Consider the following 12,957-nt stretch of genomic DNA (forward strand, 5'->3'; position numbering starts at 1 on the left):
GACATAAACCAATTCCTGAATATCAAACTGAAAAGATAAAGGAGTTATTGGATAAAACAGTAAATTATAGAATAATTCTCCCACTATTGGAATCAGATGGTATTTTCAAGATCTCTTCTTATTAAATCTTAGCTTTGCCCTTAATTCTTTACCATGACATATAATCCACATGCACATTCAGGACACACCCAGAATCTGACCCCTTCTCACTACTCCCCCCCCCCCCCCCCCCCCCCCCCCCCCCCCCCCCCCCCCCCCCCCCCCCCCCCCCCCCCCCCCCCCACGCCAGGGCCAAGCCACCACTGTGTCTCACAGGATGGAGGCCTCCTCCCTGGCCTCCCGCTGTTCTGCCCTTGCCTCCCCATCAGTCTAATCCCATTCCAAAATAAGTCAAATTATGACACTCCCCCAAAGGCTTCTTATTTCAGAGTAAACCGTGTCCTCTACACTGGCTATGGGGTCCTGCTTGCTTTCGCCTCTTGCCACTGTCCCTCACTCACCATGCCCAGCTACTGGCATGGGCCTCTCCACTGTCTCTAGAACACTCTGAGCCCTTGCCAGCCCCAAGGCCTTTGGTGTGGTCTTCCTCCTCTGCTAGAACGGAAGTTCCGTGGGGGCAGAGGTGGTGTCTGTTTTGTTTTGTTTTGAAACAACTGTATCCATGTCCTTTCTAAATTTTGAACAAATAACTTTGGACATCTATTTTTACCTATGTGGGAAAACTTTTTTACATGACTATATTCTATTGGGGTAAAGAGTAAAAACAGGGATTCAGGTTTCGCAATGAGTCCCTACATTTCAAGGATAAGGAAGCTGAGTGAATGTGCTGTCCTCCTTGAAACCCCTTCCAAAATCATGCATTTTCACGTGTTTTAAGTTGAGCCTGTAAGTCCAGCCTATACTGGTACAATGGTCATCATATCTGAATGACACTGGACGTAGGACCCTAGCAGCAAAGCCCATAAATGTTCATTACAAAGTGAAATTTAATGGCCAGAAATGAGGACGAGGTACTTCGAGGCAGTGCCACTTACAGGTTGAAGGAGCATCCAGAACTCTCTCACTGCTGTTACCCTGAGCACCCATCTGTGCGCCACCTCATTTCCCTCCATCTTTCCTCTCGCTGCGCCCACAGCACGGTGCTCAACAAATGTTTCGTGATGATCACGCAAGTTCTGAGTAGCACAACCACAGGGGTTATCAGGCTCTGTTCTGTGCTGGCTGAACTCTGGGACCCCTCCCCGCGTGGACCCACGGGTTTCTAGCCAGTGTGCGGCCCAGAAGAGCTCAGGGTAGACAGGTGGAACAGCTTTCCAGGCTATCATGAATCAAGTCTGTGTCAGATGGGTTCAGCTGCATCATTTTTTTTTTTTTTTATATTTTTGAGAGAGCGCGCAAGTTGTGGAGGGACAGAGAAACAGGAAGCACAGAATCTGGGGCTCGAACCCATGAATCATGAGATCATAACTTGAGGCCAAAGTCAGACACTTAACTGAGTCCCCCAGGTGCCCCTTAGCTGGGTCTTTATGCGTCATTTATCAGGTGCCTTAATACAGATGGGTTTTGCTTTCTTTGGACCACTGCTACTCTCCATGAGCCAAAGCAAATCAAGAGCTGTCTACAGACAGTGTTATCTGAAAACCCCCAGAGTGCTAACTCGTAAGTGCGATGAAGTCCAGTTCTCACCCACTAAGAGGCCTCCGTTTGAACCTCCATTAATAGTAAGCCTCTTGGGAGACGTGTAACCTTCCTTGATGAGATATTCTGCAGCATGCTGAAAGTCATCAAAGCAGTTTTGCTTGTTTGCCAAGATACCACCTGCAATGTGCCAAGGTGAAAGATGGTTAAGAAACAAAACATTAAAAAAAATTTTTAACCTAAATGGAATTCAAATTATAGGGCAGAGTTTCAACTATCGATCACTTAAACACAATCGGCTGACACCACATAGAGAATATACATCACGGGAATCCATCAATACCACAGTCACCACGCCATATGGTGGGCTTGTATTTTTCTAGGTACAACGGCAGTGCCTCCAAAGAGAAGAGATGATCTGTTATGTCAGAGAGCCATGAGGACTAAAGTATGGAAGCATGTAATCAGAATGAACCTAGGTTTTGGAGAAGCTGCATTTAGCCTTGAGCTATGTTCAACCCTTTCCTGAGCCCCACCTAGCGAACAAGGCGGGGCTGTGTGTGCCTCCCCGCCCGGACGACACCAGACCTCTGCACAGGTGTGCTTCTCAGCCCTCCCTTTGCAGGAGATTGAAACCATAGTGATGAGAAAGAAGTTCTTCCATTTAAGGAATGTAAGCAGGGGAGGTGGTGCTGCAGAGAGCGGCCTATTACAGTTCCTCAGTTCTTGAAATGAAGATCTCAGACACCTCCCTGGAAATTATGGATTTTCTCATCTACAAGTCCTCCAATGTATACAACCATCCAAATTACGTAAAAAGAGGAACATTTGTAAAGTCTTGGAATATCTAAAAGTAAAGGCCAAAAGTCAAAGGCGCACCCTCAAAGGAACAGATGTCTGAAATAACTGCCTATTATGAACAAGAAGCAGACATGGCTCTAATTAGATATCTGAGATTAACCGCTTCTCAAGAAATTCAATTAAAGATGAAGCAGTGCTACCGAAGAAATGTTTTATGTTTATCAAAACAAATGTTATTAAAATTTTAGTAAGTAATTATCACTGAATTACAACAGCTAGCATTACTTAGTTTCCAGAAATAGTATCATTTTGGGTCTATGAGTATTTTCTAAAGAGAACTAAATTTTAAACCCCATACATAAACAGAATGGAATTTAGATATATCAATGTTCAATATACTGGGATCTAACTAGAAAAGTCCATTTCTGGCCCTTTGCCTAATGAATCAGTTTAAACACAGATAGTCTACTGTTAGCCTCACTCAAGCTCCAAACCCTACTCAGGGCTTTTGCACAGTAAGTTGGTTCTAATTAATACAGAAATGAGAAAGAGCACCGTGTCTATCCTACATAGCATGGTAGACACCTGACAACCAGATGGGTTTTATGGGGAAGAATCTGGGTTCTCCGGAGGGGCCCGCAGGACCAGGAGTCCATGGAGGGGTGTGAGTGCGTACGCCACACGTTTTAACTAGTAAATCAGGTACTTCAGGAAGTCCAGACCTACCATATGGATTTGGGATACAAATAAAACATATGGTAGGTAGAGATTTCTTATTTGGTCCATCATCTCTTACTATCACAGTATGATTTTAATGTAATTAAACGCTAATATCAGGTCAGGGTCAAAATTATACAATGACTATTGATACAAGTCTTTGGGGATGACACACGGGAGCAGCTGACCTAAGGATGGCAGGCAGGCCCGGAGCCCATTTGTTAATGAGAAATACTCTTGCTAAGATGCTCTAATAGTTTATCTGATGTCGGCCCCTGAGGTGCTTGCTGCATGTTCAGGCCGTTAGGCCTGGTCTTTCCTACATCTTGACATCTAACAGGTACTTATGAAAAATCTCTTTACAGATCTTTCCCCCTCTTTGCGGACTGGATTTGAAGCAGAAAAGGCCTCAACTTTGGGAAGAAGTAGATATACAGAGATCTGTTCCTACTGCGGGAGAAGGTCCCTGTCACCTGGGGCTGCTGACCAACCCCGAGTGCCGGCGGCCACCTCTGTCCCAGCCGGCCTTCTCATAAACGATGGCCGATGGCCGAGGATGAGAGACGGAGAAGCCTGGGGCCATGCGGGTGGACACATGAGAATGAACTGTGAATTCTACATACACAAAAGGCTGGAAGAAAGGATGCACTCTGTATGTAACAACAAGGAAGAGTTAGGGCTTTAAAAAATGATCGCAGTCTGGAGAATGAAGCGAAGTACAGAAGCAGCATTCTCAACCAACTGGCATACACGCTTCAGGAGCCCAGAGAGCTGAGCCTGAATCACTGAAACCAGAAAGGAAAGAGGATGGAGCTCCTGGGTCTTCAACCTGCCCAGGATGGAGCCACGGCAGCAAGGCTAAGAGGACGTTACATCTCAGCAAGCATGGGAAAATCAGAGAAAACAAGGAAAGAAATGCCCAGGAAGCTCTATTTTAGATTGCTTTTCTTTCAAGAGAAAATGGCCTATTTTTGAGATAGCCAAATAATGCTAACCACCCAGCCTGGCATTTACTAAGAAGAGACAGAATAAATACCAAAAAGTGCCCTGCAGACTCCCTTCTGACAGTGATAGATAAAAATGTACCCAGTGCCTTGCTTAAAAACAAAACAAAAAAACCCAATTCTGATTATGGTCTATACGGAATGCTTCTGAAAAATACATACTTCATTAAATTAAAATAGATTACAAAGGAAAACAAAATGTGAAAAAATGGAATTTTTAGAGGGACAATGGTGCCTGCAACATGTCTGAAAATAGCCTTATTTTCCCCTTGTCTAGCCACAACACTGTTCTGCTCCTGACCCTGTCAGCTCACTCGGACGTAGCTTTCGCTAGGCCCGGTCTGTTTCTATAGAGAAAACACTTCACCTTTATGCCACGTCTCTCCGTATTCGCCGCCGCCTCTGATGTTGGCCACTGCGAGGACGCCGCCCATGTGTCTCACGAAGATGAGCCGGGACACGCTGAGAAACGGAACAAACAGTTAACCTTTTGTTAACTGCCGGGGTAAGGACCTCGTTGTCTCCCTCCAGCAGAAAAAAAAAAAAAAAGGTTCCCTGAAGACATTCCATATGTAATATACTGAAATAGCAGATTCCTACTTTTATATTATTTGATTAAAGTGAAAAATAATGTTTAACTGCAAAGTTCGTACATTTTCACAAGCATTCAGTATATCTCAGTTTTCTATACTGGCAAATATTTTACAGTAGGAAGTGAGAATACATAATTCATTTTTTAAACTTTATTTTTAGAGAGAGTATGTGTGCGAGTGGGGCAGAGGGGCAAAGGAAGAGAGAGAAAGAGAGAGCGAGAGAATCTTAAACAGGCTCCATGGTCAGCATAAAGCCTCATGTGGGGCTCGATCCCACAACCCTGGAATCATGACTAGAGCCAAAATCAAGAGTTGGACGCTCAACCAACTGAGGCACACAGGATATATAATGCAAACAAAGAACAAGAAGCCCTCATTTCATACTGAGGCCACCTATTAACAACTGTGTCGGCAAACTGAGCATCCCCGGCCACATGATGCAGCCCTGGTGTGACCGGCTCTGGGCCTGCAGGAACCCATGTGGCCCCTGCTCCACGGATTCTGGCCTCCCTCTCTCTCCCAACTGTGCAAGTTGGAAAAAGGAAACCTCTTTAAATATGGGCTTTAAAGGACATTTCCAGTTTTACAGACATTTAGATGCTAAATTAGGTAACACAAGGTGTGAGCGAGGAAGAGGAGACCAAGGTCCCAGGCAAGAAAGCAAACGTGGAAGACTCAGGGCTGGAGAAGGCTTTCTAGAAATAAGCAGAAGACACTATAGCACAAAGCTGCTAGGAGAGAGTTAAGTCCTTTGGGAAATTTAGATTTTGTTTTCTCTTTCTCTTTCTCATCTGACCCTCACAGTGCTGAATGACATCTATTTTTCTATTTGCTGTTAGCTAAAATTAATTTGTTTTGAGAAATGTGTATGAAAATTTTATCAGTCTCCCTTTTAGTAACTGGGGAAACGCAGGCCTCTGTAACCTGGGCCTCTAGAAGGCCTGAGTCTCGAGAATGCGGACAAAGAATGGGGAGGTGATCGTACCACACAAACGGACAGGCCGAATGGATTTCCAGTCACTTGGTCTTCTCGCCAACATTTTTCACACACCCGATGGTCTCTACTGAAGCTCCCAGCGTATCTGCTGGGTCCTAGGCTAAAAATGGTGCAATAAGCTCCCTTATTCCTCTCTCAAGTCCCAACAGGGTAGGACTAATAACTACTTTTACAAATGAACAATGATAGGCGGTTTTAGCTACAATAGATGGGCTGAGGAATCCGTGTTGTCTCCATCTACGTCCCACTGTAGGGACTAAGGGAAGCGAGGCTCAGGGTGCAAGTCTCCGACTTGTTCACTGGAGCTTGGATTACATCACTTTGAGTGATAAAGCGGGCACACAATGCCACGGCAGCCACCTGTGGCTCGGGCCCTGCCTAGAACCTGGTGTGGCGGTGGCGCTGTGGGACACAGAGGTAGCACTGTCGTTGTACAGGGAGTGAAGAGCAACTGCTTCTCCTCCACTCGTCTAACTGGGTTCCCTTCATTTTACTCATGTAATGATGCCTCACAAGTCTGAAAATACTGGTCTGCGTGACGATTTTACAAGTTCATCAGCTTCTCACTGACAAAAGGATAAAATCAAACTCTTTAAGCAGACGTGCAAGGCAGCTCATAATATAAAGTACTTCAGGGCAGGCACCATGTTTCATACTTCATCAAGTCCTAAATACTTAGCCGTCAAAGGCTCAAAAGTAACAGGTTTTAAGACTGTGCTGCTGCAGAATCATCCCCTCTAAAGAGAATACTGAGGGCAGTGGCAGGACAGCGAACTAAACACTGAAGGTACAGCTTCCTTTCTGCAAGACCTCGGTTGATACGAACCGTCTGTAGCCCGGCAGCTGTATATAGTCTCAGCATCTAGTTCCCAAACAACCTGTTCTCTGAGGACACAAGATTAGCTTGTAAATGATCCTAAAATTCCTGACCAAAAGTATACGTACTTAATCCACAATCCTGCTCTTCCACGAAAACAAGCAATATACAGTTAAATATATTTTAAAAATGAGTGAGTGGACTAGTGTCTGGTCTCTTCCCACTGGATGGTGAGGATCACATATAAGCTGAAGTCCCAAGCATGTCCTACGCTTACCTGTAGTTGGGTGTGATGGATATGTTGAAGCCGCCATAGCCATATAAGAAAGCAGGGTGAGAGCCATCCAGTTTTATGCCCTTTTTATGCACAATGAACATGGGAATCTTTGTACCATCCTTGCTGGGGTAGAAAATCTAGAACAAAGGAAAGCAGAGTAGATTTAGTATAACGTAGTCAACACTTGCGTGCTTTTAAATGGGAAAAACGTGCAGGTAGTGAGTTCTCTCTCGGAGATGTAGAGGAGTACAATGATATCCAGTACCATTGGCTGTTTACCGGTGAAGCATCTTTTGGTTTTTAGGGAAACAGCGGAGTCAAGTGTCTAAAAGTAGGGAGACCTGAACTTGAATTCTTATTCCACAACTATCTAATTAGGTGACCTTGGGTGAGCCATTTATCATCCCTTGGCCTCAGCCCTTCAGCCCCAGATGGGGCACTGTGCCCACTACACAGTCCACAGAAGAGAACAGGCATTCGGTTCCCTACTCCTTGTCACTCTCCCAGCGCCAGAGAAGTCAGATCTGGCCATCCTACCAAATAATTCAATCTAGGGGAGACATTTTTCTAGGAAACAAATTTTATATTCAACTTCCTCTCTACATGTTAAGACAACTCTTCATTTTTGTGTTAAGATATTAAGTAAATGTTAGCAACTACAAAACATATATGAGGTTAGAGAGTAGAACAACAACAACAAAGAAATCCTATTATTCCTGGTTAAAGACATTTTCTCCAGCCTTTGTAATTAAGGCTCATCAAACTTGCCAGAGTCTGGGCAACCCTGGGCAAGTTCAATCAACATTTCTATACTCATTACTTCTTGGATAAAAGGAGTAAAACCACAAGGAAGAGAACATTGAATGCTAGTCAAGTGATAAGCCACAAAATAACTGATAAGCCCTCAAAAGCTGATAATGGCTTATTCCAGACAGAAAATTTGTAAACAGCTTTCTGTTTGAGCAAACATGGTGTCTTTACCCCAGATGACACCTGGAAAGTGTTCCAGATCAGAAACGTCTCGCTGACCTCCCGTGGTACATTCAAGGACATAAGCCTTTGCACTTTGTGGCTTGGAACCATATTCTATCCAAAGCTTTTTATGGTAGTTTTATTGTAGAAACATGCCACAAAGCCCTTGGAAATCAAGGGGTCAGGAGGTAGGGGTACAGATTTAGAGAAAAGTACTATAGGGCCACTATAAATGCCTGTGAACTTGGCAGTTTTTGGAAACTGGCCAAGAAATAATAGCCAAAAAAACCATCTGTTTTTGACTTCAGAGAGAAATACTGAGAGATGTAAATTTGAGAGTTTAGGGATCATGGACAAATACTCTTCAGGGTTCAAAATTATCAAAAGGGACACACACTTTCATTTAAAGTTGTTAGTGGCTCCAGTTAGCAGCCTCTACTAGAGAGGAATTGTGTGGGTGTTACGAGTAAACGCAGAGTGAGAGGGAATATTTCCAAGTCGTTGGCTGGGGCTAATGACCTCAAGTAGGGGCCTTCAGCTCAGGCTTGTGGAGAAGTTGGAGCAGGGAAGCAAAGTGTCTCACACGATTCTTTCTTTCTTTTTTTGAATAAAGTTTATTTATTTTGAGATGGAGAGAGAGAGGGTCCCAGGCAGGATCCCTGCTGTCAGCACAGAGCCTGATGTGGGGCTTGATCCCACAAACTATGAGATCACAATCTGAGCCGAAATCAAGAGATGGACACTTAACCGACGGAGCCACCCGTGTCTCACATGATTCTACCTTATACAAGTTATCTGTTACAAAATAGCATTCCGTCCAATTTACACCTATCCTCAAACCCCTGATCTCTCTCCAATCTAGCTCACCTATCTGTAGGCAATACCCTCTCTGCACCCTGCTCTTCAGCCAGCCAGCAGGGCTGATGGCCCTCTTGTCTCCCTAAGCTGACTCTCCTGTTCTCAGAGTGCCCCTCTTGTTGCTCTGTGACAGGCTGGCTCCTCTGGGACCACTCTTCTTGCGGCCACCTGTCCATCTCCAACACCTGCGAGTCTCCCCCTTCTGGCTCCAGGACAAAGGAATCCTTTTAGAAAACACCATCAGAGCACAAAGTCCCCTTCAGGCCCGTAGCTGCAAAAATACATCCAAGCTTAAGTCAGTGTGGTTTGAATGTTAAAATAACATTTTGAACACTGTCCAAAAGTGAAAGGGCACTGTGAAGAGGATTACAGTAAAATCACCTTCAAGAAAACTTACAAGAAGGCTATTTCCTACTTGAAATAAAGATACACACCATATAAATATGCGTGTATACAGATTTTATCACATCTCTATACACACAGCAGTGTTCTATTATGCCATATCCGTTTATGGAACAGAAATTGATAATAAACCTTAACCCGACTCTTCAATAAAAGGCTAAATGGAATCCTGAGTCTCTTCATAACCATGGAACGAATCCATGTGAACATTTTAGAAACAGTCATTAAAAATAGCCCTGCCATTTTCCATCACGTGCTTTCTCCTTTTCTGACTTGACTGCAGCTGGTTTCCTCTTAAAGCCACGTCCTTCAAAACTTTTAAGAGGCTTTGGGGGTGTCTTTCCCACTACTCTAGATTTGCTCAGATAGAAGGAGGAGCTGGCAGACTCCTTATTTCCATCTGCTTCCCAAACCCAGCCTTAGTGGCTGGGGCTCAGCATCTATGATGAACATGTTAATTCCCCGAACTGCATCCCCAGAAATTCTGACTCTGGGCTAGAGTGCTCAGCCCTGCAGATTTAGCATGTCTCCTACCTATTCTGGTACAGGTGGATCAGGGCCCAAAAATTAGTCACACAGTTTGCTTTTATCACCCACCTCTATCCTTGTCAACTGTGTCAACTAAAACTAGGCGTTTTCCCATCATCCTTGACAATTGCATATGGAATGCTGACAATTCCATATGGAATGCTATACTTCTCTTCCCTCTCATTCTCTTGCGATTATCTTCAGGGACTTTCACAATGAAACTGAGGACCCGCCCAGCATCCTGTCCTTACAGATACCTTAGCTTCTGCACCACCCTAGCCACTTGCTCATTCAGATGTTTGCTGTGTGTCCGTTATGTGCCAGGCACTGGATGTAAAGATGGACAAGACCTGGCTAACTCCTTCCCTCGTGGGACTTGAGGTGCATGGAGACAAACCCACAGATGCGAACGCCCATCACCTGGTTCTGTCTTTGCCCTCAGAACCTGAGACTCTCTGCAAGGAACTCGGGTGTTCCCATGTGACTCCAACTTGTTTTTCCACCACCTCCTTCCCTCCCTTACTCCTGGGGTATCTGCCCCCCCCTTTTAACTCTTCTTACAACATTTAGCCCCTTATATTCTCTGACTCTGTCAGCTTTACTTGGGCTTTCTCGCGCAGCTCGAGACCCTCAGCAGCCCTTGCAGTGTCACTGATGCCCGAAATCCTCTAATGCTAACCCAATCCCCTGGATCCGTTCTCCTCTGGGCTGCCGGCACTCCGAAAATGTCCGCTCACTTTGCTGCGAGTCAGTAATACCTGAAGTCATGGGCTCTGAACTTATGCTCTAGATGTTTTTTCCCCTTCCCCTAAATGAGTTCTTTATGTTTCTCCTTCCTTCTTTTCCTTCTTCCTAAATGTCTTCCTGATCCCCTTTTTGGGTACCTAAATCAACTCCAGAGTGGCTGGTCCCAACACTTTCCATTTTCTTCCATTCCCAGTACCACCCATTTGCATCCCCTACTCTTTGTCTGCTTGGAGTTTTTAAAATCCTTCTGCCACCTTCACACACCCTCTACAACTCCAGAGAAAGACGCAGCCTTGATTCCAGTCTCGACAACTCCCCTTCCCCCACACTTCTACCACAATGCTTTCTTTTTGTATTTTCTCCCGTTCCTTGGCATGCAAACACAGTCAGAATTCTCCTCTCCTGTATAACCAAAAAACAAATTGAAAACCTTTTACATTGCCCTGTGTGCTCCTCAAGCTAAATTTCCATTTCCCTCTTCCTTTCTGATCAATCACCTCCATGGTACCCCACCCCCCCAGGTCATGACTTCCATCTTCCTCCTCTCTTGTCTCCACCAGCACTCTCGAAGAGCATCAATGAACGTCTCTCTCTCCTTGCCCCTTCCCCTCTGTCCCGGTGGTGCATATCCTTCACATGTTTTCATAGCCTTAAAGAGGCACATCTATTTGTACATATTTATATGGTGTTATCAATTTAAGCCCCTGTGACAGAGATTACCTAAGTGTACATTTCTTATCAGCAGTGAATGTTAAAATGGATTTTAATTTTTGCTGGTCTAACAGGCAAACATTACCATCTCATAATTGCTTCATTTTTAAACCAGTAAACAATTTCATCTTTTTATTAGTCATTTTATGTCTCTTCCTCAGAAAGCAAAGTGTTTCTGTTCTTTTATTATGTTACTTTTCTGATTAGTTTATTAAAACTTTTTAAATGTCTATTTATTTTTGAGAGAGAGAAAGAGCGAGAGAGAGAGCACGTGCGCGGGAGCCTGCAAGTGGGGGAGGGGCAGAGAGAGAGGGAGAGAGGACAGAGGAATCCGTACAGGCTCCAGGCTCTGAGCTGTCAGCACAGAACTCGACGCAGAGCTTGAACTCACGAACCAAGGTGTCAGGACCTGCGCTGAAGCCAAACACTAAGCCACCAGGCGCCCTGAAACTATTCTTACATTAAAGATACTACATTTTTTTCCGGCCATGTTTTGTTTGCATTTCTTCCCAGCCTATAAGCTGTCTTGTAACTCTCTTTGTGGTATCTTGAATTTATATGCCACATGTGTAGATAGGAGTTTCTCACCCCAAGTTATACAAATATTTGTCTATATTTCCACTTTGAATTTTTACACTTGTATTTGTAATCTAAATGGAGTTTATTTTTACATAGAATCTTTCCCCCAAATGGCCAACTATGGTGTACCATTTACTGAAGAATTGTTCTTTCCCCACTGTTCAGAAATGCTGTCTTTTAACTGGTTTCTTCCCAGGCCTCTGTTTCGATCTCTATCTGGCCACTGCTTTGGGCTCCTGGGTGGAGTATTTCTTCGGTGGTTCTGTATTTCCCTAATTCCTTTTCAGCCTTCCTGAAAAGTACCAATCCAGTACTAGCTCTTCTTCCTCCCGCCCCATGCTGCCGTTTTCCATACTCAGTCTCCTTTCTTCCCTCCGCAACCCCCCACTTCCATCTCAGAGAGCTTTAATGAACTACTCTGAGCGACGGACCTTCAAGACCACATGTGCAGGCCACGTGAGGGGCTGTGATCTCACATGGCGGGTGGCCCCTCCATACCTCCAAGTCACCATGCCCTGGGTATGCCTGGGGATGTGCTTTCTTGGGGCTCTTTTATTCTGGTTAGTAACAGTGCTCTCTCATTTCTCTCTCCTCTCAGTCACTCACCTGCCAACTCAGAATCTGGTCTTGAGCCACGGAGCCCACACCCACGCACACACTCCCTCGGTCCTTTCTCTTTCCACCGCCAGGCCTCCCCTCTGCCATCTGCACTGGTGGGCCTGCTCAGGGCTCTCTGCAGCGCTAACCCCAAAACCAGCTCGTCTCTCTGACACCTCTCAGTTGCTAAAGTGGCGTTGTGGTAGGAAGAGTAGAACCTGAAACTACTATTAGTAACAGAAAAATTATAATGTAGTTTATATATATAATACAAAAGTCATTCATGCTTTATGAGTAGACAACTGCCAAAGTTTAAATCCATGTGTTATTCTTCCACTATTTAATAGCCTACTGCCACTCTGATACTCGGGTCAAGTTAAAAAGCAAAACAACTTCCTTTCTTCCCCCCTTATACTTGTAACCAAATGAGAGCAGGCCATACACATCCATCGTTTCTGAGTGTCCACTGTGGGCACAGCCTTTTAAAGGAATGCCAGAGCTCTTATGGGATCCTTGATGGACAGGAAAACAAAGTGCTTGGAGATCGAACAGGCGGCTACTTGAGCAATAGAGAAAGTCTCTCTGTCATCCGGAGGTAGTGGCTCGCCATGTGCAGCTGATGGGCCCTGCGTCCCCTTCCTCCTGTCAGCAGCAGAGCAAATAGGTTGTGCAATGCAGCCAGTTCCACAAGGAGCCTGCGACACCAGTGTCAGAAATAG

The 12,957-nt window shown here is 44.8% G+C and overlaps 1 protein-coding gene across 1 annotated transcript in view; it reads right to left on the minus strand.

Moving 5' to 3' along the window:
- The window catches only part of PREP (prolyl endopeptidase), a 120,082-nt gene that overhangs the window by 5,311 nt on the left and 101,814 nt on the right, over positions 1 to 12,957 (minus strand). Inside the window, exons 11-13 of the mRNA XM_029945298.1 lie at positions 6,845 to 6,981; positions 4,528 to 4,622; positions 1,687 to 1,818 (exon numbers count right to left, since the gene is read on the minus strand). Of these exons, the coding sequence (XP_029801158.1) occupies positions 1,687 to 1,818; positions 4,528 to 4,622; positions 6,845 to 6,981 (364 nt within the window). The remainder of the gene's footprint in view (positions 1 to 1,686; positions 1,819 to 4,527; positions 4,623 to 6,844; positions 6,982 to 12,957) is intronic.

The sequence above is a fragment of the Suricata suricatta genome, chromosome 7, assembly GCF_006229205.1.
Source record: "Suricata suricatta isolate VVHF042 chromosome 7, meerkat_22Aug2017_6uvM2_HiC, whole genome shotgun sequence".
NCBI lineage: Eukaryota > Metazoa > Chordata > Mammalia > Carnivora > Herpestidae > Suricata > Suricata suricatta.